Genomic DNA, 25,237 nt, shown 5'->3' with positions numbered 1-25,237 from the left:
GCAAGTTGCATTCATTTACTGTAACTTTTTTTCATGCTTTTTGAGCATCAACAGCAAGTTAACTCCTTTTACTGTTTTTTTCATACTCAAAAATCTTTGATTTATCTTTTTTTTTCTTTGAATAATTATTTGAAATTGCCTTTATGATTATTTTAAATTGTTTTTATGGTTTCCTGAATGACACTATTTTTCAATTTTTTAAACTCTCTTTACTTTATAGCATCTCATCTTAAATAGCTTACAACCTTACTGGAAGTAAATTTGTTTTTTAAAAAGATACTACATGTTGTTATGAAATAAGTTAGCATAAATTAAATTTTAAAAAAGTCAGCATAAACTAATAAGTTATTTCACACAAACAAAAATTATAAATGTAAATCAAGAAAATAAGATAAGATAAGATAAATAAGTATAAAAAAAATTAAAAACATATTTTATGCATACATAAATATATGCTTATAGAAGCATATGCAACTATGCTAATTTATGCAATTATACTAATTTATGTATACATAAGTTTTACTCCTTTTCAGTCAAACTTATACACATGCACATTTTAAATTAACAAAATATTGTGATTGATTATAAATTTTTGAATCTAAAATTTCATTTATAGTATAATTGTAATCTATAATACTACTCATATCAATAATATTTATATTCATGTTATACACTTATTTATATTATTCATAATATTTATATTTATATTATACGAATAATATTTTAGTATAAATATTATATAATAATTTTCTTTCAAAATTTTGATACAGTTTAAATAGTAATTTTAGTTAAAATATCATTATATACACTCTAAAAACTGAGTTTAGATTTTAAATACTTTAAATTTTATGACATTTCATGAGAGATGTGTTTAAAATCTAAACACTTCTAAATGTGTTTTTGCATCATGTGTTTAAATAAAAAATTGTTCAACTTTTAACATGTTTAGATGTTTGTTGTTCTAAGAGTGAATCCACTATTAAGTTGGGAGTTACTAGGAGGCTGCAAGTAACCACTATTAAGTTGGGAGATACTAGAAGGCTGCAAGTAACCACTATTAAGTTGGGGAATACTAGAAGGCTGCAAGTAACCACTATTAAGTTGGGGGATACTAGAAGGCTGCAAGTAGCCACTATTAAGTTGGGAGATACTAGAAGGCTGCAAGTAACCACTATTAAGTTGGGAGATACAAGAAGGCTGCAAGTAACCACTATTAAGTTGGGAGATACGAGAAGGCTGTAAGTAACCACTATTAAGTTGGGAGAAAAAGAGTTAAAGAGCGAGGAAACAGTTGAAACAAATTTCAACAACGGTTGAAAGACTTGAAAAGTATTTGTATGAGTCAAGAAAACATGAGGATGGGTTCGATAGAGTTGAAGTGTGGGGAAAAAAATAGGCTAATAAAAATTTTTAGAGCATGCTTGGACAGATACAGTAAATGAGACTTTGCTGAATGATGAGTCAAGCAAGAATGAGTTTTGGTTGATGGAACTAGAGACAGGCCTCAATTTAACAGTTGGGCATTGTCCGGCTAAAACCTCAGATTGTCCAATCAATTTTCAAAGTAATCTAACATTTTGACTGAGTGGAATTAAATTCTGGCATGCAATCGAACGCTATTGCTGACCTCACAAATGATTTTTTTTGTTAACAAATTGACCATGACTGTTTAAATGTTTTGATGATTTAAACATTTCAGAAATGCTCTGGAAAAAGAAACGTTAAGCTAAACTTAAACTAGTAAAAAAATTGAAAAAACTAAAGAATAAGCAAAACGAACAAGAAAATAAATTAGAAATAAAACCAATAAAAATTAAAGTTAAAATTACTTTTTGTTACATTTTTAATTGCATTTGAAAAAAATTACTTTAAAAATTATCTTTTAAAACATTTAATTCAATTTATGCAAAACGCTTTTCCAAATTACATCTGATGATTGTTTAATAAATAAACAAATTTTATTAAAATTATTGAAAAGTGAAATTAAATTATTGAAAAGAAAAAAATAAAATATTTTTAAGTTGTATAAACATTTTCAAAAAGTTGCAAAAAAAAAGTTGTTTAAAAAAATATCAGTCTTTTTAAAATTGTAGTTGTTAATCATTTCAAATTTTAATTAGTAAGTCAAAATTAAAAAAAAAACTTTCAAACAATTCTTTGTAAAAATAGAAAAAATAAAAATAAAGCAATTAAATTAGGGAAAGATTTAATTTAACTTATTCATAATTTAAAGTAACTTAAAGAAATAATATTTTGAAAGATTTTTAGAAAGATTTTTTTAGGTATGTATTTTTTATGATAAATTTAAACGTTTGAAACTATTTTTAGAAAAAATAGTTTCAAACGTTTAAATTTATCATAAAAAATACATACCTACTAAAAAAAAATTTAAATATAACATTTAATTCACACATAATACATTTACTTTAAACAATCATTATAACTTATTTTTGATTTTATTTAAAGCCTTAGCCTTAAATAAAAAATTCAATCATTAAAAAAGATCAATCATTAAAAGTTATTTGTTATGTAACAATTTTTTTTTATTGCATCTAAATTGTTAAACCATCAAAACAGCTGTTGTCAAATTGTAAAGAAAAAAGAAAAAAACCTTGTCAGTTACAGTGTGAAAATTTATATCTAAAAAAACAAACAATATTAAATTGAAACTATTTTATTAAATAACAAAAGTCTGCAATGTAAAATATTCTCAATAATAAGAAAAGAAACAACTTCACTAGACTAACATTAAATAAACTGAATAACATGGCAAAGATTTCGATTGCATAACTCGTTTCCGTAAAACGGTAAAAATTATATTTTAAAAATTTGATCGGACACTGTCCGACCCCAAAAAAGTTCATCAGACATTTTGTCCATGACTTTATAAAAAATTAAATTGAGCCCTGTAGAGATAATAGCTCCTTTGAGCAGTAGCCATGAAAGTATTTGTAGAAGAGAGAAAAAGATACATATTTACAATGATGGGAGAGAGGCTCAAGCTCAGCAGATAAAGCGGGCTCAACTACATTAACAATGGGTTTTTGGACCTTGTTTGGAAGAGAAAAAGCATCATTTTAAGAACCAGCATAAATATAACAACATTATTCCATACAGGGACAAATAAGAGTTTTGTAGAGATAGAGAATGGAAAATAGTGAAAAAGTTATGTAATTAGTTCAAAAATAGACTTCGTTTCACATGTGACATGAATATTGTCTTCTAAAAGAAATCCATAGCTTTTATTTTGGCTCCTTCAACAATCACTAGATGAGGTAGACTGGGGTAAACATCACTCTACTTTATCTGCCTAAAAATAGATCATACAGTACATGATTATTTAGATACACAATGTTTCAATGCTAAAGTATTAGGAAGTGTTAAAAATGAGACTTGTTGCAAACCCAGTCCTGGCCCTGGCAAAGCTAAAAGATCTAGCAGTGGTTGTTAGAAAAAAATTTACAATACTTTATATATTATAATTTTATACTTACATTTACTATTTATTAAACACTGGTATATATTTATATATTTTTAACTGAAGAGTTGTAGGTTGTATAAAAAAGGAAAACATATAAAGTTTTTTTGATGTGCAAGGAAAAAACTGGATTAAGAAAAGTTTTTATAGCATAAGAGGACAGTAAAAGGATGCAACTTGCTTAATTAGAAGCCAAGCAAGAATGAATTTTGGTTTATCATAAGAGAGATGATAGTTCATTTAAGCATTGATTAGAGAAACCTTGATTAGAGAAACAGCATAAAAGAGGAAGGTCAAAGCCTGATGATCATGATGATCATGATGACGACAATAATGATGATCATGATGATGATTATGATGGTAATGGTGATTATGATGACCATGTTGATCATAATGATGTTTATATATGCATATACATACAAAATATAATATGAATTTTGAATTAAAAAAAAACAAAACTTTAAGACGTATAAATGTTTATGCAGCCCCAGTCACAAACATGGCTGTATTTTATCAAACCTGACTGGCAAGTTTCTTATTTTTTCTGTTTAACTCCATTACACTTTGCATGTTCATTTGCAGCTCAATAGTAAGTTCTTCACTCAATATATTATCATCATCACTATCCTCTGTACAATTCTATATTAAAAATAACCTGTTTCTTTAGCCTTTTATTTTTGTATGAAATATTGGTCAGACATGTTGCACAATATTTTTACAAATCTGTAAGCCTAAAAAAATTTTATGATCTTATAAACAAAATTTTTTTAGCAAAGGAAACTGTTCAACAATTCTTATAACTGAAACATTTGCTATTTAGCCAGTTCAGCTCTTCTTTTATAAGAGATATTCTAAATAATTTTTTGATTAAAGCACAATCCTGTTTTATTATTGTTGTTTTTTTGTCGTCACCAATAATCATTTTTTTTATATTATTTAGTATGATATTCACAACTCTCACTGTCCATATTATTTCATCAAAAATATTTTGCAAATTTGGATGTAGTTAGAGTTTTTGCTAGTTCTTTTTACTGCAGTATGGAGCATAAATCACTGGGTAAAGCATAAATGATGATGATATGCATCTGACGGGATAAACTATTTATTGGTTTTGAGCCTCTTCAAAACCCCGGTAATAGTAAACGCAATTCTGAGGAATAGTTTTATCATCATTTTTATCACAGTTTTTATCAGATAATTCATTTTTGAAGAATGTAACATACAATTTTCTTTTAATCTGATATTTTTTCATTTTTGAAATTAAAAAAAAGAATGAATTTCATTGTACATTTTTTCAATTTTTGAGATTTTTTTTTTTTTTTTTGGTATGTTAATTCACCTCCCCATGGCCGAGAAGGCCACTACAGGCAAGGAGGCTACTTAATTGTGGTTATAACCCTCTCTCAACCCTATAACTTCAAAACACAAACCTTGACGAACAAGGCGGCTGCGCAGTGAAACAAGTTGAGTGCGGTACTACCAGGGATGTGTTGGGGATCGAATTCAGAACCACTTGCTTTTGAAGGGAGCGCTCTACCATTACACCGCTACCGCATAGTTAAAAAAAGAATGAATTTGACTGTATATTTTTCACAAAACATACACATGTGTTTGCAAAATGTAATTATCATACATACATATTGCATTACTGTATGCTAAAAAAATTAAACAGTTCACCCATGGATTTCTCCTGGAAAAATACTGCACTGTTGCTTCATTATTGATGCTTCACACTGATGCTTCATTATTGATGCTTCACACTGATGCTTCATTATTGATGCTTCACACTGATGCTTTATTATTGATGCTTCACACCGATGCTTCATTATTGATGCTTCACACTGATGCTTCATTATTGATGCTTCATTATTGATGCTTCACACTGATGCTTCATTATTGATGCTTCACACTGATGCTTCATTATTGATGCTTCACACCGATGCTTCATTATTGATGCTTCACACCGATGCTTCATTATTGATGCTTCACACTGATGCTTCATTATTGATGCTTCACACTGATGCTTCATTATTGATGCTTCACACCGATGCTTCATTATTGATGCTTCACACTGATGCTTCATTATTGATGCTTCACACTGATGCTTCATTATTGATGCTTCACACCGATGCTTCTTTATTGATGCTTCACACTGATGCTTCACACTGATGCTTCATTATTGATGCTTCACACTGATGCTTCATTATTGATGCTTCACACTGATGCTTCATTATTGATGCTTCACACTGATGCTTCATTATTGATGCTTCACACTGATGCTTCACACTGATGCTTCATTATTGATGCTTCACACCGATGCTTCTTTATTGATGCTTCACACTGATGCTTCACACTGATGCTTCATTATTGATGCTTCACACCGATGCTTCACACTGATGCTTCATTATTGATGCTTCACACTGATGCTTCATTATTGATGCTTCACACTGATCTTCATTATTGATGCTTCACACTGATGCTTCATTATTGATGCTTCACACTGATGCTTCGTTATTGATGCTTCACACTGATGCTTCATTATTGATGCTTCACACTGATGCTTCATTATTGATGCTTCACACTGATGCTTCATTATTGATGCTTCACACCGATGCTTCTTTATTGATGCTTCACACTGATGCTTCACACTGATGCTTCATTATTGATGCTTCACACTGATGCTTCATTATTGATGCTTCACACTGATGCTTCATTATTGATGCTTCACACTGATGCTTCATTATTGATGCTTCACACTGATGCTTCACACTGATGCTTCATTATTGATGCTTCACACCGATGCTTCTTTATTGATGCTTCACACTGATGCTTCACACTGATGCTTCATTATTGATGCTTCACACCGATGCTTCACACTGATGCTTCATTATTGATGCTTCACACTGATGCTTCATTATTGATGCTTCACACTGATGCTTCATTATTGATGCTTCACACCGATGCTTCACACTGATGCTTCATTATTGATGCTTCACACTGATGCTTCATTATTGATGCTTCACACTGATGCTTCATTATTGATGCTTCACACTGATGCTTCGTTATTGATGCTTCACACTGATGCTTCATTATTGATGCTTCACACCGATGCTTCACACTGATGCTTCATTATTGATGCTTCACACTGATGCTTCATTATTGATGCTTCACACTGATGCTTCATTATTGATGCTTCACACTGATGCTTCATTATTGATGCTTCACACTGATGCTTCATTATTGATGCTTCACACCGATGCTTCTTTATTGATGCTTCACACTGATGCTTCACACTGATGCTTCATTATTGATGCTTCACACTGATGCTTCATTATTGATGCTTCACACTGATGCTTCATTATTGATGCTTCACACTGATGCTTCATTATTGATGCTTCACACTGATGCTTCACACTGATGCTTCATTATTGATGCTTCACACCGATGCTTCTTTATTGATGCTTCACACTGATGCTTCACACTGATGCTTCATTATTGATGCTTCACACCGATGCTTCATTATTGATGCTTCACACTGATGCTTCATTATTGATGCTTCACACTGATGCTTCATTATTGATGCTTCACACTGATGCTTCATTATTGATGCTTCACACTGATGCTTCATTATTGATGCTTCACACTGATGCTTCACACTGATGCTTCATTATTGATGCTTCACACCGATGCTTCTTTATTGATGCTTCACACTGATGCTTCACACTGATGCTTCATTATTGATGCTTCACACCGATGCTTCATTATTGATGCTTCACACTGATGCTTCATTATTGATGCTTCACACTGATGCTTCATTATTGATGCTTCACACTGATGCTTCATTATTGATGCTTCACACTGATGCTTCATTATTGATGCTTCACACTGATGCTTCATTATTGATGCTTCACACCGATGCTTCTTTATTGATGCTTCACACTGATGCTTCACACTGATGCTTCATTATTGATGCTTCACACTGATGCTTCATTATTGATGCTTCACACTGATGCTTCATTATTGATGCTTCACACTGATGCTTCATTATTGATGCTTCACACTGATGCTTCACACTGATGCTTCATTATTGATGCTTCACACCGATGCTTCTTTATTGATGCTTCACACTGATGCTTCACACTGATGCTTCATTATTGATGCTTCACACCGATGCTTCATTATTGATGCTTCACACTGATGCTTCATTATTGATGCTTCACACTGATGCTTCATTATTGATGCTTCACACTGATGCTTCATTATTGATGCTTCACACTGATGCTTCATTATTGATGCTTCACACTGATGCTTCACACTGATGCTTCATTATTGATGCTTCACACCGATGCTTCTTTATTGATGCTTCACACTGATGCTTCACACTGATGCTTCATTATTGATGCTTCACACCGATGCTTCATTATTGATGCTTCACACTGATGCTTCATTATTGATGCTTCACACTGATGCTTCATTATTGATGCTTCACACTGATGCTTCATTATTGATGCTTCACACTGATGCTTCATTATTGATGCTTCACACTGATGCTTCACACTGATGCTTCATTATTGATGCTTCACACCGATGCTTCTTTATTGATGCTTCACACTGATGCTTCACACTGATGCTTCATTATTGATGCTTCACACTGATGCTTCATTATTGATGCTTCACACTGATGCTTCATTATTGATGCTTCACACTGATGCTTCATTATTGATGCTTCACACTGATGCTTCATTATTGATGCTTCACACTGATGCTTCATTATTGATGCTTCACACTGATGCTTCATTATTGATGCTTCACACTGATGCTTCATTATTGATGCTTCACACTGATGCTTCATTATTGATGCTTCACACTGATGCTTCACACTGATGCTTCACACTGATGCTTCTTTATTGATGCTTCACACTGATGCTTCACACTGATGCTTCATTATTGATGCTTCACACCGATGCTTCATTATTGATGCTTCACACTGATGCTTCATTATTGATGCTTCACACTGATGCTTCATTATTGATGCTTCACACTGATGCTTCATTATTGATGCTTCACACTGATGCTTCATTATTGATGCTTCACACTGATGCTTCACACTGATGCTTCATTATTGATGCTTCACACCGATGCTTCTTTATTGATGCTTCACACTGATGCTTCACACTGATGCTTCATTATTGATGCTTCACACCGATGCTTCATTATTGATGCTTCACACTGATGCTTCATTATTGATGCTTCACACTGATGCTTCATTATTGATGCTTCACACTGATGCTTCATTATTGATGCTTCACACCGATGCTTCTTTATTGATGCTTCACACTGATGCTTCATTATTGATGCTTCACACTGATGCTTCACACTGATGCTTCACACTGATGCTTCTTTATTGATGCTTCACACTGATGCTTCACACTGATGCTTCATTATTGATGCTTCACACCGATGCTTCATTATTGATGCTTCACACTGATGCTTCATTATTGATGCTTCACACTGATGCTTCATTATTGATGCTTCACACTGATGCTTCATTATTGATGCTTCACACTGATGCTTCATTATTGATGCTTCACACTGATGCTTCACACTGATGCTTCATTATTGATGCTTCACACCGATGCTTCTTTATTGATGCTTCACACTGATGCTTCACACTGATGCTTCATTATTGATGCTTCACACCGATGCTTCATTATTGATGCTTCACACTGATGCTTCATTATTGATGCTTCACACTGATGCTTCATTATTGATGCTTCACACTGATGCTTCATTATTGATGCTTCACACTGATGCTTCATTATTGATGCTTCACACTGATGCTTCACACTGATGCTTCATTATTGATGCTTCACACCGATGCTTCTTTATTGATGCTTCACACTGATGCTTCACACTGATGCTTCATTATTGATGCTTCACACTGATGCTTCATTATTGATGCTTCACACTGATGCTTCATTATTGATGCTTCACACTGATGCTTCATTATTGATGCTTCACACTGATGCTTCATTATTGATGCTTCACACTGATGCTTCATTATTGATGCTTCACACTGATGCTTCACACTGATGCTTCACACTGATGCTTCATTATTGTTTTAATAGTATCTAAAGTAGTAATTATTATTTATATAAACTTTACAAATTTAAACTAGATCATAAAAAATGTGAACAACAGCTTCAGAAAAATCATTATTTTTATACTATACTACAATTTTTTATATATATACTACAATATTTTGTGGCATGAAAAGAATGATTGTATAATACTTTGATAAAATATGTTATAAAAACTGGAAACTTTATCTCAAATTGGCATCCCTTAAGAAAATTCTGGTAAAAATATATTATCTTGATTTCTTGATCTTGCAACATAATTTATATAGCGTGTTATGTAGCTACTGCAACAACTAATGGACTTAACTTTTATAAAATTTACTATTAAAAAAAGAAATGGAAAGTTTTGCTTTACCTATAAACATAAAACTGCAATTTATAGGGTTAGTAGTTAATGGTTTTAACAGTTTAGCATTATTATCTATCTCAAAATATATATTTAATTAGCATTTGTGCCATTATTCATTTGGATTTATGTTTAATTGTGTCTAATTTTGTAAAACTTGTGTTATTACATTGTTAAAGAAAGTTATTTTAAAACTTGTGTTATTTTATTGTTTAGGAAAGTTACTTTAAAACTTGTGTTATTACGTTGTTTAGGGAAGTTATTTTAAAACTAAAAAGTTGTTACAGTTTTAAAAAATGCGTTAAGAAATGTTTTTTTTTTAAAGATTTAGCAGTATTATTCTTTTTTAGATTTGCGAAATTTCTTTTTAAAAAACTTTCCAGATTAACTAATGAATTTTTTCTGAATCTAGGTTATTCATATTGACTACAATGTATGTTTTGAGAAAGGTAAAGCACTTCGTGTACCAGAAAAAGTTCCTTTTCGAATGACACGAAATATGCAAGGTGCGCTTGGAGTTGTTGGTGTTGAGGTACTGCTGCAATATATTATTATATAATAAATATTAATATATTATATTTGCTTTTAAAGTGTGCTTCTTCCAATCAATATAAATGAATCAAAAATGGTTTACCTTGGTTTTACTCTAGGTAAATTAAATACCCAAACACAAGTATTCTTAGATAAAAGGTAACTTCTAAAAAGAAAACCCAAAGAAATTCATTAATTGTTTTTACAATCTTATTACAAAATATTCTAGTCAAACCACAAACTAACAAGAAGATGAATACAAAATAAGTGATGTGTCTTTATGAATCGCCTTAATGAGTTATTTTTATGAAATAAAGATAACTTGATACTTTAGGAGGCTTTTAATAGTTGTTGTTTAAACTGATTGTTTCTTAATCTTAAGGGAATCTTTCGAAATTCGTGTGAAAAAGTTATGCAAACTCTCCGTCAGGGTAGAGAGATACTTTTAACACTTCTTGAAGCATTTGTTTATGATCCATTAGTTGACTGGACAATAGCAAATGATGCTGCATTTGCAGGAGCTTTTTATGGTGGCGGTGGACCAGCTGATGAAACATATAAGTATCGTAAAGAAATGGAACGTGGAATAACTCAGACTTTGTTATCTACTAGGGTTGCAGAAATGAAAGTTTCATGGTCCGCAAATAGGTAGGTCTTTCTTCTATTGAACAGTGCACACATGCAGTATGTAGCACTGTTACATATTCTATTCAATTACATACTACGTATTGTTTCCTTTGTTGTGTATTTTTTTTTTGTGTTGATTGTTTAACTATGTACTAATAAATGAGTAATACTAAATTTTGTCTTTGTGATGGAGCTTTTAACTGTAGTGCTTATTTGAGAAAAAATTTTTATAAAATTTTTCTTATAGAGATGAGCTAACTAATTCATTAAACACTCTAAAAGGACTGCTTGAAAACTATTGTAGTGCATTAAATTCACAGTGGTATTCCTATGAAGAAATTGTTACTCTTAAACATCAAGCGTCGCTTTTAAAAGCTGCTTTAAGCATTCCAGACCATCCATTACATAGTTTGCAATCAAGGTAATTTATGTTTTTTGATTAATTTTTAAAATTTCTTGTAAATTTGATAGTTTATTATTATTATTATTTTTGTTATTGTTATTATTATTGTTAACATTAATATATTTTTAATAAAAGGGACAAAAAGATTTGTTTTTTCTCAAGACACGTTTTGTTAATTAAAATGACGACCATTGCCAAAATACATTTTTTTGGTGAAAGAAAAAATAATTTTTACTAAACCTAAGTAATAAATAAAGAAGAAAAAACCTTTTGACTCTGATTGCTCGTATTATTTTTTTAGATATTAAAGTCTTAATGACACACACATTTCTCAGAAGTGTGTGTCATTATAGACACACATTTTTAATTTGAAATATTTTATGTTCACTTTAGTGTTTGATGTCATTTAAGATGTCTTTAGTGTTTATTTTGAAAAGATTTTAAAAACATGGTTAACAATCATTCCTTATGGAGTTTATGATATTGAGAAGTCCAACATAAGTACTTCATTTACCCAAAGTTATTCAAGGTGTTAGCCAGCCCAATGGCACCATTTATACCACAGAATTCCCAATGGGTTTAAATTTCCCAAAATGCAATGATCTTTTTAATGGCTGTTGTTGAAATAGTAGGACAATTTTAATAAAAACTCCCAATATCTTTTAGAAAAATAACAATAAATATGCTAAATATCGCAAAAATTTGGTAAAAAGTATCTTCCTGGCTAACACTCTATTATATAGCACCACCAAGAACTAAAAAAGTAACAGCATGTGTCTGCTAAATGTAGGCGGCTAGTTATTATAAGCAGTGAAGGAAATGACAGGAAATTTTATTCCACCTGTAAAACCATTTTATTCCACCTATAAAACCATGACACCATAGTTAGAGGAGGACTACCTGGTTGTTTAGATTATACAAACAATCCAACAAGTAGCTAGTTGATGGGGCCATTGATTTTAAAAGTCCTTGAACATATAAAATAATTAGTCAAATGTTCAAAAGATGACCCAGCTTTGCTCCTAATGGACAATCATGAAAACCATTGTTTATTATATTGTATATAATTCCTTCATACTGCACCCATTGTATGCAATCTTTGAATGCGTATGTAATCATATTTATTTTTCTAACTTTCATAGAAAAAAACTAGTCATAATTATCTTCAAATTTATAATTAATATAATTGTATAATTAATAATTAATATAATTGATTTATAATTAATATAATTGTAGTTTCTTGTCCAATGGCAACCATACGAGATTTAGTAGTCTTCAATTTTTACATGTTTACATGATAATAGGCTGTACTAAGTTAACAAGTCAATGAGGTCTTATAAATCTCTATTTTCTATTGTATTGATGTCTTTCTAATGAACACTTTCACGATGACCTCGAACACTAATTTTTGTTTTGTTAAGAATTAAGAATTATATCAATTATTCCTATAAAAATTTCCTTCCATTTTTTGATTTTCTTGTCAATATTCTTTTATTTTTCAATATTCTGTTGTTTTAGTCAAAGGTTATGTCCACCTCTAATATTCAACTCTTTTATTAGGTAAATAAATGAATGGGCTCAACTTGTGTTGACTAATTTTATGATTGAGTTATCAGCATTTTTTAAAACAATTTTCTGTGATAAAACTTGATTTATAATGATTATCAATTGATTTGCAACAAAAACATTATATGCTTTTCTTCTATGGCCAATACCATTCATGAATTTATCAGTTTCTTGCTATTAGGTGAAGAAATCTGTTGTGATTAAGTCTTCTTGTTTCTTGTTGTGATTGTGTTACCCGGGTGTTTAACTCCATTGAAATTGGTGTCTAAATTTTGAACTGCAAATGGACCTTGGTGTACCATAAATACTCTGTTTTGTTGTCAATCTTGTAAGGCAGTTTTGTCATTCAACATTTTTATAAGAGATTTTCTACTTCTTCAATTTGAAAAAGTTTTTTACCCTTCAAGAGCTGTATCTTCACCTGCACTTCAGGCAACAATATTAAAAGCAGTAAAATTTGATTCACAGAAGATGTATTTGAGTAGTTTTCCTGTGTTTTTTTATAGTATTTTCTCCCCTGCCTTCTTTTCCATTATATGTTTTAATAACAAGATATGTAAATAAATATTTACTTTATTAACAAAAAAAAGCTATAGAATTAAAGACTTTTTATTTTTAAAATAAATCATTTTTTCAGTCTATTTATGGAGAAATATAAATACTTTTACACTCTTGATATAAAAATGAAAAAATGATTTTCAGTAAAATAGGTAATTTTAATTTATTTTAAACATTTTTTCATTATCATCATTAGATAACCTTACATTGAATTGATGATAAGAAAAATAGTATTCTTTGAATATATAAATGATATAAATATCCAAAAGTAAATATTAAAAGAACATAAATATTTGAGTTAAAAAATTACATTTTACTTATCAATTAAACTTATAAAACAAACAAGTTTTTTTTTTTTTTTTTTTTTTTTTTTTGTTTTTTTTTTTTTTTACAACCCAAGATAAATATGAAATAATGATGCCCCAATTTTTATAATATACTTTATCAAATTACTTTTTGATATATAGGTACGACAAACAAGCCAAGTTACTTTCTGATTTGAAGCATTGGAAAGATAAAATTACTTCAAAGCTTTCAGAGTGTGAGAAAATGCAAAATGATTTTGAAGTATGTTATAAATTTTTTTAATTTTTTTTTTAATTTTAGAAGTTGAGCATTATGAGTTTTCTAAAAATTAAAACTAAAACATATTAAATGGAGTTAAACAAAGTAAAGTTACTTAGTTTTGATTCATATTGGCAGTTTAAATGTTAAGGGTTAGTCTTAGTGGTATAGTTTGATATGATTGGTTTTCGTAGTGTGATTTGATATGAATGGTGGTTTTAAATTATTTAATTATATTTATGGTAAAGCACATTTAGCATTTCATATGTTTTTTATAATAAACGTTTTACATATTAAAAATTTATTATAAAATTTAAATTTATAAATCTTTTATAAATGATATAAAATAATGTTAAAAATAGAGTAATTAAACTATTTTAACATTTCTGTTTTTTTATCAAGGTACTTCCTTCTTTCTATTGATTTATTAGTTATTTTTCACATTATCTACAACTTTTTAAGTAGCCTAAATTATTGTCTTTTTAGCATGTTTTTCTTTGCATTCACAGTGGTAGTATTTCTAGTCTCTATCCAGAAGTGTGCAAAGTTGTTGATACTGGACCTCCATGCTACTTGGCTGCTGTTGATTTTTTAAACAGTGCTGGTCAATCAAATATTGTAGTTCAAGGAGAGCAGATTGAAATGGAGATAGCTTCAACCCTAAATCAGAGACGGTTATCTCTACGATCCTGCTTAGACACAGTAGTGTCTTACTCATCATTTGTTAGTCAAGTATGTTTTTTATAACCTGAGAAAATTTATTTTTGGTTAGTAATTCATTTTAAAGAAAGTTTTTATATAACTGATCAAGTTTTTTAGTTGTTAACGTAACTAACTTTATTGTTAGTAAACCTTAAAACTCAAGTAACAGAATCAATTAATAACTTACCTTTTTATCATTTATGTAAATTTAATTTTGTTAATTTTTAATTATTTTCATATTAACCAATTAATATTAATATCAGTTTTTTTAAAGTTTACTTTTACAAATTTTAAGTAAAATTTTCTTTAGTTCTCTGCTAGTTATGTAAAGCATAGCAGCTTATCAAATTGGATATATTTACTGAATTCTCTGCTTAATGAGTCTTCACTAAACAAATGCAAAGAGGTAATACAGAATCATCAAGATTATTTCCATCGTAGAAAGTTGTTACTCAAAGAAATTGAATCATCTGTTATTGGATTAGAAAATAAGCTTCATCAGTATTTTACAGAACAAAATAACAAGATAATAAAGGTTTTATTGTTGTTTTCTTTTTGGGCTTTCTATTAATCTATTATCTATAGTATCTATTAATAAATGCATTTGAAAAAGTCAATCATATTTTTTTATTTTTTATTTTTTTTGCTTGTGAAAAAATAAAAAGATATTTTAAATGCTAATAATATTATTTAGTTGTATGAACGAAGAAATCATGAACGAGCTGAAACATCTTTGCTTTCTGGACCTGTTACAGAAACATGGAATGCTTTACGCAAGTTTAATGGTGATGCTGGTACACCAGGTGCCATAAGTTTAGCATGTGTTACAGTAACAGCTCTTTCTACTTTAAATAAGAGACAACTTGTTATGGAAAATGCTGCTGCAGGTTAGATATTTAATTTAAATAATCAATATGATATTGTATACAGACTAAATTCAGAAATTAATTTTTTAAACCTTATTTGTTTTGTTTAAAACCTTAGATAAATTTAATTATAACAAATTTGGAATTTTGTTTAGTTTATGTAAAACAATTATTTAATAATTGTAAAGAAAGTGAATAACAATTGTCAAACATTTTAATTAAATTTTATAATGATAATGATATAAGAGTTTATGGACTATTAAATTATTATAACAAGTATATATATTTAATTTGATTTGAATGCTTTTAGTTGCTGGCGATCGTTTAATGCATTTGACATCTCGAGATGGTGATTGGTTTTTAGATGAGTTATGTACTATGTGTAGTAATATTAATCAATTACTGTCTGTATTAAAAAACAATCCTTTAAAACAAAGTACTTTTAAAACCAATCAAACTGATTCGATGGATGGAATATTATGTAGTATGCAGGTGGTGGGTTCTGCTGTTAAAGCATACAATAGCTTGCAGGAGCTGATGTCAAATTTTCGCTCAATAATTGTTCCTGAAGCAGTAAAATCTTTTCTAAATAACGACTCTTCTGTTTTGTACGTTACAGAGACTATAAATCAAATTGTACAAATGAGTTCAGTTAGCTTACTGAGTCTGTGTGAGCAATTCCATATGTGTTTTAAAGAAAAGATTGAAGTCTCTGAAGATCTTATAAACATTGTAAATGGTTTAAAAAACCATCTTGATCAGCTGACTGAGGCTGAAAATATTGACCAAGGAGAAGGTAGTATAATAGTAGTAACTATGAACCAGTTAACTATTTAGAACAAGTAAATTATTTATATACTAAAAAGTTTTAAAGTAAGAGAAGTTTACCATCACTATTCTTTCAAAACTAAAAACCTCTGATAATTACATTATAATTAGTTTGACAATTTTTTTAAAGTTTTTATTTTATTACAGAAAGTTCTAGTTCAAGTCATATGTCTCCTGGGCAAATGCTATTAGCATGTTTTAGTGGTTTGTTTACTAAAGTTGAAGTTGAGTTAATGGGGTTATATGAAGCATATAGAAAGGTTAAAATGCCAACAGGATTTGACGATTTAAATCAAGACCAAAGAACTTTGCAGGTAAAATTTTGGTATCACTTATAGTTGCATGGTTGTTTTTTTTTTTTTTTGGAGGGGGAGGGAGAGAGGGGGAATTGTATTTTTAAAATGAAAGAAAAGAATAAAACAGTCCTAAAATAAGCTTAAAAAGAGAAAACTGTAGTTGACATTTTTAATTTTTGAATCTAAAAAACTTTTGGATCTTAAAAATTAATCAATCTTAATTCAAACAAATTACTCATGATTAATTTGTTTGAATTAGGGTTTGTACCTTAATTCAATAGAATGTTTGAATTTAGGGTTTGTACCTTAATTCAATAGAATGTAACATTTTTTATTTTCAATTTTTTTTTTGTTTTTGATTCATCATCTTTGAAAAATACTACAGAGTAAATTGATTTTTTAATTTTTAGCTTTTTAATCAAATCAATTAACTAGCTAGCCAGTCAAATTAGTTAGCAAACTTGCCAATCAAATCAATAATCTAGTTAGCCAATTAGATGCGAAATTTTACTAATAATTTTTGATTGCTCTCTATTGTTTTAAAAATCAGTTATTAATTAACAAATTTCTTTTTTACAATAAAGTTTTCACCCTATACTTAATTTAAAAAATCTTACAATAAGGTCCCTTTTTTTCTAGTGATTGACTGGAACTAATATTTTGCCGGAACCGGAAACAAACCGAAAATTAATTTTTATTATTCATAACTGGAACCGGATCTGAAAATAAACCCAAACCAGAACAGGAACCGAAACCGGAACCAAAAATCATAAACACATATTGCTTTTTAAAGTTAGTTTTAATTTAAACAAAATATTAAATTAATAAAAATAACTAATAACAGAATCCAACAACTGGAAGATTTTCTTGACAAAAAAGAAGTTTTTTCAAATTTTCTGGATGGATTTCTTTCATTTGAGAGAATATCTCCAGCTGTAGAAAGCAGTCTTTAAACATCTGTAAATGTTGGAGGTAGTGTGAGGTACTTTTTTGCCACCTTAGTCAACGCTAATTTGATTTTAGAATTTGCATTTTTTTCATAGCTTTTCCAAAACTCAAGGTATTGGGAAGCCATTGGACTATCCAAAAATCATTCAATGCTTCTTTTATCATTTTGGAAGATGAACATTTGGTCCTATTTGAGTTTGAGATTGCACAATAATTTTTGACATTATATGAACAAATGATGTCTTTTTTTCATTGTCGTCAGATAGAAATTGAGTTGTAGGAGCTAATTCATCTAGAGGTTCAAGATTGTCCATTTGGGATATGACAAAGTACCATTTGTACCTTGGGTCGAGTAGAGTAGCAACTGAATCTTCTGTTTTTTTAATTGCTGAAAAACGTTTTTCTGTTGCATTTTTGATAGCAATTTTTAACTCCTGAACACTGATATCACTAGAGGTTGTTTCCAAAGCTTTAATTATTGTTGTCACAATTGGAATACAGAAACTGATGCAAGAGTCAACACCTGACAACATTTTTGTTGCCTCAAAATACTTGAAATGTTCATGACTGTTTCACAGAGGCTCCAATCTTGGACAGAAAATTCAATTCCCACTGAAGGAAATTTGAGGAAAGGTAGCAGCAATGACTGGCTTCAGGTGTAAAGTTTACTCAAGCATGTAATAGGTAAAGTTCCATCTTGTGGCAACATCACTTTTTAAGCCAAGTCTGACTTTTGCATCCATTTAGATTTCTTGCTGTCTGTAAAGTTCAGTGTAGAAAGCAATAGAATGGGATGCGTAAGAACAGAGTTTTCCACTCTTTGCAATCAGTCTGTCTATGATTGGATGTGAAAATAGTTCTTTTTTAATGTCAAGTTGAAGGGAGTAGTTAAGGCATCGAGCTGACACATAATTACAGCTTGGTTCATTCAGCTTGGTGCCTTTACATTTGTTGCATTGTCTCTTAAGCAAAGTTTAATTTTTGAAGAAATTTCCCACTCCTCTGCTGTTGTTTCAATTTTGTTGAAAATGTTTTTTGCGATATGCCTTTCATCAAATTGAGAACAAGAGATGCAGCATTTGGCACGGTTCCAATCTTTGGAAATATGGTGAACCATCATCCCCAGGTAACAATAATGAAATTGATGACAATGCATCAAGACAGACTGACACACTTTCAGCTTCTGATTGAATCAACTTTTCCTTGAGAGTAAATTTTATTTTTTCATAAGTTGGATCCAGTAAACTTCTGTAGTATTTTTCGCTAGCAATTATGTAATTAGGAGCAACAAGAGCATGGTGCCTCAAAAACCCAGCATCATTGACAATAGACCATGGTTGGAGGTCAAGAACCATCATTTCAAATATTGACTTATGAAACATTTGGCCTTTTTCAGAATCAGAGTCAACTTTTGAAGAAGCTTGAACCCAGTTTGGAATTGTAGATTTTAACATGTTAATTCTTTGTTTTTTTGATTGTATATTGAAGATTGGAACTGTCTTTCTCTTGTTTAATTTCAATACAACTTCTTTGTTGGTTTTTGAATTTCCTAAACTTTCTGGCGTAAGTTTGATGTCAGGATGATAATTCTTCAGGTGTGACATTAGTCCATATAATCCTTGTTTTTTGGGGTCGTCTGATCCTCTTGAAACTTTGCTGTTGCATATTTTGCACTGAACTATTCTTGGATTGTTTGCTTCAATTATAAATATTTCCACGCTAAACTTGTTTTTCTTTGAATTCATTTTGTTAGAATGAAATATAAGACGGTTTTTCAATGTTGCTGGTTTGCGTCAAATACAAATGTTAAAAATATAATTGACAAGTTTTTTGTATTTCCAATGTTTATTGTAATGATTGCTACACAAAAATTCCCTTTAAACAATAATTAACAGTATGCTCTCTTTGGACAAATATTAACGATTTCAACACTACAATTCCCTTGAGGAAATTATAGTTTTGAAATTGTTGTCCACTTGAAGTAGTTGTCCAATTGGACATTGTTTTCCAAGAGAAATTCTTGCGTGAATGCAATTAAAAACTGTTGCGCTAAACTTAAAAAAGAGTTGATTGAAGAGAAACAACAGAAAATTTAACACTTTATAGATTATATAAAATTAGGATAAAAGTTGGATTTTTTTAATTAATTGTAATATTTAAAGTATATATTTATTTATATAAAAATTATACTCATAACAATAATATTATCTTTCAAACAATAACGATAAAAAACTTCGCAAGATATGAATATTAATTTAAACAAGAAAATTATTTCGTTTTCAAACAAAGCAAAATCTTATTTCCGTTAATTCTCAACCTTATCATTTAATTTAAAAAACTTTTTTTTTAATTATTTTATCAAAATGATAATGCTTAAAGGGATCCCCAAGTGCCGAGACAAGTTGTGTTCATAATAAAGAAAATGTTTTAAAAAAACATTTGGGCTAAAGTTTTTTGAGTAAAACTAAATAATGAATGCACACCATTAATTTTAAAATTCATATTTTAGTCGAAGCTCGCTGTCTCCATTTTTTTTTGGTTCTCGGAGTCTGTATAATGTTAGTCACAATCTGCAGACTTGATAATTTATTCCATGTGTGTTTAATTCATAACAGTTTTGGTATATGACGTCATCGTATAAATTTTTTCTTTTAAGATATATTATTTTTGCCACAATCACCAAATCATGTTAATTGTATAACTTTTTACAAAATCCCAAAAAAAGTTTATGATACAGTTAAAAATTTTTGAAGTTTATAAAAATAAAAATTTAATATATAACAAATATTTGCAGCAACACGTACTGGTTTAAACTAAATATAAACTAGATACTAAAAGAATAATTTTACTAAAGTGTATAAATTAATTTAAAGTAGAAACTGAATAAAAAACGAGTGACTTGAATGAAACATATAAACTGAACTAAATAAAAAACAAATATTAAACAAATTATATTACTAATAACCATACAAATCAAACAAAATTAAAGTTAAGACAAATATTTGTACTAAAATATACAAAAAATAGTTATAAGAAAATATAAAAACAAAGAATCGCATTAACTTGTATGCTACTAGCCAAACAAAAATCTTTTTGTAGCGACTGCACATTTTTTTCAATAAAATTTCAATAGCATAACATTGACAATTAAAATTTGAATAGTAAATCTTCTTAAAAGCATAACAAACTATATATCAATTAAAAGCTAAACTAATGTACTTTTTAATTAAATAAGTTTTTAACACGCATCTTTAAACAATAAGAAATCTAAAGTGCTTAAAACCATTGTTTTTATAAATAGTAACTAAAATATTAAGTTCAAAATAAAACTCATTTAATGAATAAAAAGAATATTTTTTATTCAAAAGACTTTGGTAATTACTTAACTAAATACTTAACACTTCTACAAGTTAAATTTTACAGTGCTAACGCTCTTTTATTTTATAAATAAATTTAAAAAAGTTTTTTTTATGAAGGATTATTCAAGGTTTTTTAACTTTGTCAAGTGATAAATTATTTATAATTACACAATATAGCTCTTATATTTTCTTGATTATGTAGAGATTAATTAAACCTTTAGAACAAACGAATTGTGTGTCCAGAATGGAAATTTATGTACAAAACAACATAAATTGTGAAGCATACTCAAAAGCCACTACCAGTGTTTGCGGTAGTGAAGGAGTTAAATAATAACTAAATGTAAATTAAACATAAAATGAACAACTCTATTGAACCATATGAACTAAATATAAAATGAGAAATGATACTACCTTTATTTTTTCTCTGCTTGCGAACTCTAATAATCACAAAATATGTATAATTGTGTCATGATTTTGGCTGGCTTCTAAAACAAAATAATAATAAAGCAAGTAAAAAAAAAAAATTATAAATATAAAAATATATATATATTTGTATAATTTTTTACTAAATCACAAATATTTTTTGTGATTTAGTAAAAAATTATACAAATATTTGATTTTCTGATTGTAGTAGAAAAAATACTTATCTTTAAAAAAAACAAAAAAAAAACGCTATCTTAAAAAGATATTGCAATGGCGTCATATACCAAAACTGTTATGAATTAAGCACGCATGGAATAAATTATCAAGTTTGCAGATTGCAACTAACATTATACAGACTCCAAGAACCAATAAAAAGACGGCAAGCGTTAACTATAACGTGAATTTTAGAATTAATGGTGTGCATTCATTATTTAGTTTTAGTCAAAAAAATTTAGCCCAAACATTTTTTTTTAACATTTTCTTTAATATGAACACGACTTATCTCGGCACTTGGGGATCCTTTTAATAAAGCTTTAAGATATCCATTTTCAGTAGCATTTTGAACCAAAGTTCCGGCCGCAACCAAAATCTTAAATAACACCAGAACAGGAACCAAAAAATCTGGTCAGTTGTGGCCAGAACCAGAACTGAACAGAATTTCAGTTGATCACTACCTTTTTCTATAATCATGTATATTTAAAAAATAAATGTTTCTGCATGTTTTCTTATTTTCTCATTTTTAAAATGTTTTTTCTTCTGTATTTCTGTATTTCTTAAAAATTCTTTTTTAGTCTTTTATAATCTTTTTATAGTTCAGTAAGAACATAAGCCTTTCATCAAATTGCAAATGGGCTAGCTTCTTATTTTTGAAAAAACTGATCACTATACAGACTTTTTTCGATGCCTGCCTTCATCAGTCAAGTGAGTTTTTTAAAATTTGTTCAAAATTTATAAAAACTTTTGAAATTATTAATTGCTTATTACATTTTTGGTTTTATTGTGGTTTCTATATTCATAGTCTTATATTGTTTGCTTTATTTTCATTTTGTTGGTTTTATTTTCATTAGCAGCCACTCGTGAAATTAATATATCAATTCACACTTTAAATTCTTCACCTGATGATGGCAATGAATCTGGTCGTATGTTTCGAGTTTTCAATGAAGAGCTTCTTTGTTTGCCAGTCAAACAGTTTATTGCTGAATGTGTTCAGTGTTTTTTAGTTGGTTTACCTTCTCAAGCCGTCAATGTTCTTTCAATTTGCTATGCCTCTCTTCTTGCCCCAAGCTTGCTTAAAGATATACAAGAGGGGCGAAAGTTTGTAAGCTCAATGGAAGAACTTTGCAAAAAGGTCAGACTTTAAATTTTTAATGAAAGTTAAAATGTTTTGTTTTATAATTAATTAAGTTTTATGAAACTTGAAGGTTGTTGAGGTAAATCTGAAATCAAATAGTTTTCCTCACCAACATTTATCACAAGCTGGTACTTTGATTAATGCTCATGATGTTGCTTGGCGAAAGCATGACCTATCAAGGTAATGTTTTTAGTTGAACTTTTATTAGTATTATTATGAAAATGGTTATTTTGTAACAATATGGAAAGTTTTATAAAGTCAAAAAAATGTTTAAATAACATTAAAGTTTCTATTTATTATTCAAATATTAAATAGAAAACATATTTAGTGATATAATTTCTAACATTTTTACATAAAAATACAATGAATAAGATTCAATATTTGCCATTATACCATTCATTTATTATCAACACCACATAAAATTTTTTTTTTTTTTTTTTTGCTTAAATGTTTCTCTACTTGCATTGGTTAATAGTTTTTACGTCACTTCTTTGAATTATTTTGTGTGAACAAGTGACTCCATGTCACTAAATATTATTTTTGTATACAGGAGACTGGATGCTTCAATTTCTGCACAGAAAGATGTTGTCCAACGAGCACAACAACAGCTGGCAAGATATCAAGTAAGTTCTTATTAATTAATTTTGATTAATAGAACTGTAACTGGTTGTTTTTACATCTTTGTTCAATTTTTTTATTCAATGACTAACATGATTTAATGATTTACATGATTTAATTGGTTTTTTAATGACATGTTTTAATGAATCATTTAGTGGCTAAATGAAGAAATTTTATTTGTAAATGGTAGAAAGCGAAATCAACCATTAGCCAATCCAACCAAAGTGTCAATCATAAATGACATCAAAAAGGTATGATTTTTTTGTTTAATGTGTAAAAGTTAGTATACTTATAATTATAGTTGAGTTTAATGAATTTAAAATATGATTAAATATAATTTAAAATGAGACAGCTGTATAAAAAAAAGACCAGACCAGTTGTCATTATTGTTTGTATAGTTAACACTTGTAAGTTGTAAAGTTATTCTTATATATAGTTGACACTAGGTAGTACAAATAGCATAAGAAATCCTATATTAAATGACGTTTGTCATTAACCCTTTAATGCTCACACTCAAATACAATGCAATAAAATACAGCAGTACTGCCAATCTCCAGCGACGTCACATTTTATACTTCTGTATAATGTTCAAATTCAAATATATTTGTGGAAAATAGTTGTATAAAGACAAAAATCTGTTTTATTGAAATTTACTATTAAATTTTGTATTGTATTTAATTTTATTGATATTTATTATTTAATTTTACATTTATTATTTAAGTTATAAAACTTGTTTTTTTTTTAAGAATGATTTTTAAGAATTTTTAAGAACAATCTTTTATTGTCAGTTTTATCATCTTTACAAAAATACTGATTTCTACAAACATATTGGTTTTGATAAATGATAAACTAGTATGGTCACTCACCAGGATAAATTCATTATTTTTAATACTTAACTGGTATGGTCACTCACCAGGATAAATTCATTATTTTTAATACTTAATGATAATTGTCTAATATAATGTAGATGTTTTAAAACATCCAAACACTTCACTGGGATTCAAACCCAACACCAACAAGGCTGGTATAAATATATTCACAGATAAAAAGATACTCTATTTTTTTGAATTAGAAATTGGAAGTGAAAAATAATAAAAATGTGCTACAATATTCAATCTTTAATGTGGGTCAAAGTTTTTTTTTAAATCAATTAAAATTTTAATTTTGATTTTTTCAAAATTATATTCAAAATTGATTTTCAAAAAAAATGATACATTAGGGGTTTAGGGTGAAATACAAGTAGGTGTACAATTACCTCCAAATTCAGTGTTGATGAAATCATTATAGTTGTGTTCAATAAAACAAGAAATATGATTTCCAGAGTGAAATCTAAAAAAAATATATAATAATTTTTAATTATTAAAAATTGAATTATATAGTGACACTTAAATAATTTTTAATTATTAAATGTTAAATATTGAAGTGACACTTAAATAACCCTTTGTTCTTTTATTGGTCCATATAGTAATTTTAATGTAAGCTTTGGGGACTTTTGGTTTGGACAGTCTTCTCTGTCTTCTTGTCAAAAGTTTAATTTTTTTGTCAATTTTAATTAAAAACAAGATTAATTGAGATTTTAAAACATTTCCGAAAAAGTTTTTTTTTAATTTTTATTTTAATTTGAATTCAAATT

General features: G+C 28.8%; 1 protein-coding gene across 2 annotated transcripts in view; it reads left to right on the top strand.

Moving 5' to 3' along the window:
• LOC100210457 (serine/threonine-protein kinase SMG1) overlaps positions 1-25,237 on the top strand; it is a 125,666-nt gene that overhangs the window by 81,263 nt on the left and 19,166 nt on the right. For both annotated transcript variants that reach the window (XM_065803500.1, XM_065803499.1), the window contains exons 46-59: positions 10,377-10,496; positions 10,878-11,143; positions 11,370-11,543; positions 14,117-14,216; positions 14,700-14,945; positions 15,226-15,450; positions 15,610-15,802; positions 16,092-16,577; positions 16,757-16,923; positions 22,448-22,556; positions 22,703-22,983; positions 23,057-23,166; positions 23,537-23,609; positions 23,760-23,855. In XM_065803500.1, the coding sequence (XP_065659572.1) occupies positions 10,377-10,496; positions 10,878-11,143; positions 11,370-11,543; positions 14,117-14,216; positions 14,700-14,945; positions 15,226-15,450; positions 15,610-15,802; positions 16,092-16,577; positions 16,757-16,923; positions 22,448-22,556; positions 22,703-22,983; positions 23,057-23,166; positions 23,537-23,609; positions 23,760-23,855 (2,646 nt within the window). The remainder of the gene's footprint in view (positions 1-10,376; positions 10,497-10,877; positions 11,144-11,369; positions 11,544-14,116; positions 14,217-14,699; positions 14,946-15,225; positions 15,451-15,609; positions 15,803-16,091; positions 16,578-16,756; positions 16,924-22,447; positions 22,557-22,702; positions 22,984-23,056; positions 23,167-23,536; positions 23,610-23,759; positions 23,856-25,237) is intronic.

This window comes from Hydra vulgaris, chromosome 08 (genome assembly GCF_038396675.1).
Source record: "Hydra vulgaris chromosome 08, alternate assembly HydraT2T_AEP".
NCBI lineage: Eukaryota > Metazoa > Cnidaria > Hydrozoa > Anthoathecata > Hydridae > Hydra > Hydra vulgaris.
This window is presented reverse-complemented; position numbering and strand designations above follow the sequence as displayed.